We start from the raw sequence: 754 nt of genomic DNA, 5'->3' as shown, positions 1-754 counted from the left end.
ATTAGATAATATTCCAAATGAAAAGACCTCTTCCATTACTTAGTCCAGTCTTCTAAATTATGGATGAGACAACTGAATTTCAAAAACTGGAATGACCTTCTCAAAGTCTTGAGAAGTTGATGATGTCATCCAAATCAGATATTGTTATTCTATCCTATTTTAATGTTTTCATCACTATTTGCCTTTTTCATGCACACAAGTTGAATTTGATAGTAGTGTAAACACCCTGAAAGCAGAATACATGTGATTCATTTTAAGATAATGAAAGCAGACAATGAAGTTGCAGAGTGACTTGGAACATATAATAGGTGTGACATGTGTTTGTTGATTGGATGAAAGAATATAGAACTTCTAAATAGCTTTTAAGAAACTAATAGGTTGAGAGGTCAAATCAAATTTTATTTGTGCTGTAAATGTTGTATAAGTCTTCATTTATATTTTTTTCCCTAAAGGGTATTTGGGTACCTGAAGGAGAGACTGTGAAGATTCCTGTGGCTATTAAGATTCTTAATGAGACAACTGGTCCCAAAGCCAATGTGGAGTTCATGGATGTAAGTATAAACACCCAGGAAATCACATTTTTATTTATTATCAACTAATCTGCTCTGAGAATTTAATGAAAAAAAATTATTTCACAACTACAAGGTTTCTTCTCTGGAAATGGTACCATCTTAAAATTGATGGAAATGCTAAGACCACTTCACATTATGTTATACTTTTTAGATCACCTCTGGCTCACAACTGTCTGAACAGA

At 32.5% G+C, this 754-nt stretch overlaps 1 protein-coding gene across 1 annotated transcript in view; it reads left to right on the top strand.

The window, feature by feature from the left end:
* Positions 1 to 452: 452 nt before the first annotated feature.
* The window catches only part of LOC103591753 (receptor tyrosine-protein kinase erbB-4), a gene marked incomplete at its 5' end in the record, with an annotated part of 227,738 nt that continues 227,436 nt past the window's right edge, over positions 453 to 754 (top strand). The window contains one exon of the mRNA XM_008574265.1: positions 453 to 551. Coding sequence (XP_008572487.1) covers positions 453 to 551 — 99 coding nt within the window. The remainder of the gene's footprint in view (positions 552 to 754) is intronic.

Source organism: Galeopterus variegatus, unplaced genomic scaffold, assembly GCF_000696425.1.
Source record: "Galeopterus variegatus unplaced genomic scaffold, G_variegatus-3.0.2 Scaffold1024, whole genome shotgun sequence".
Lineage (NCBI taxonomy): Eukaryota > Metazoa > Chordata > Mammalia > Dermoptera > Cynocephalidae > Galeopterus > Galeopterus variegatus.
This window is presented reverse-complemented; position numbering and strand designations above follow the sequence as displayed.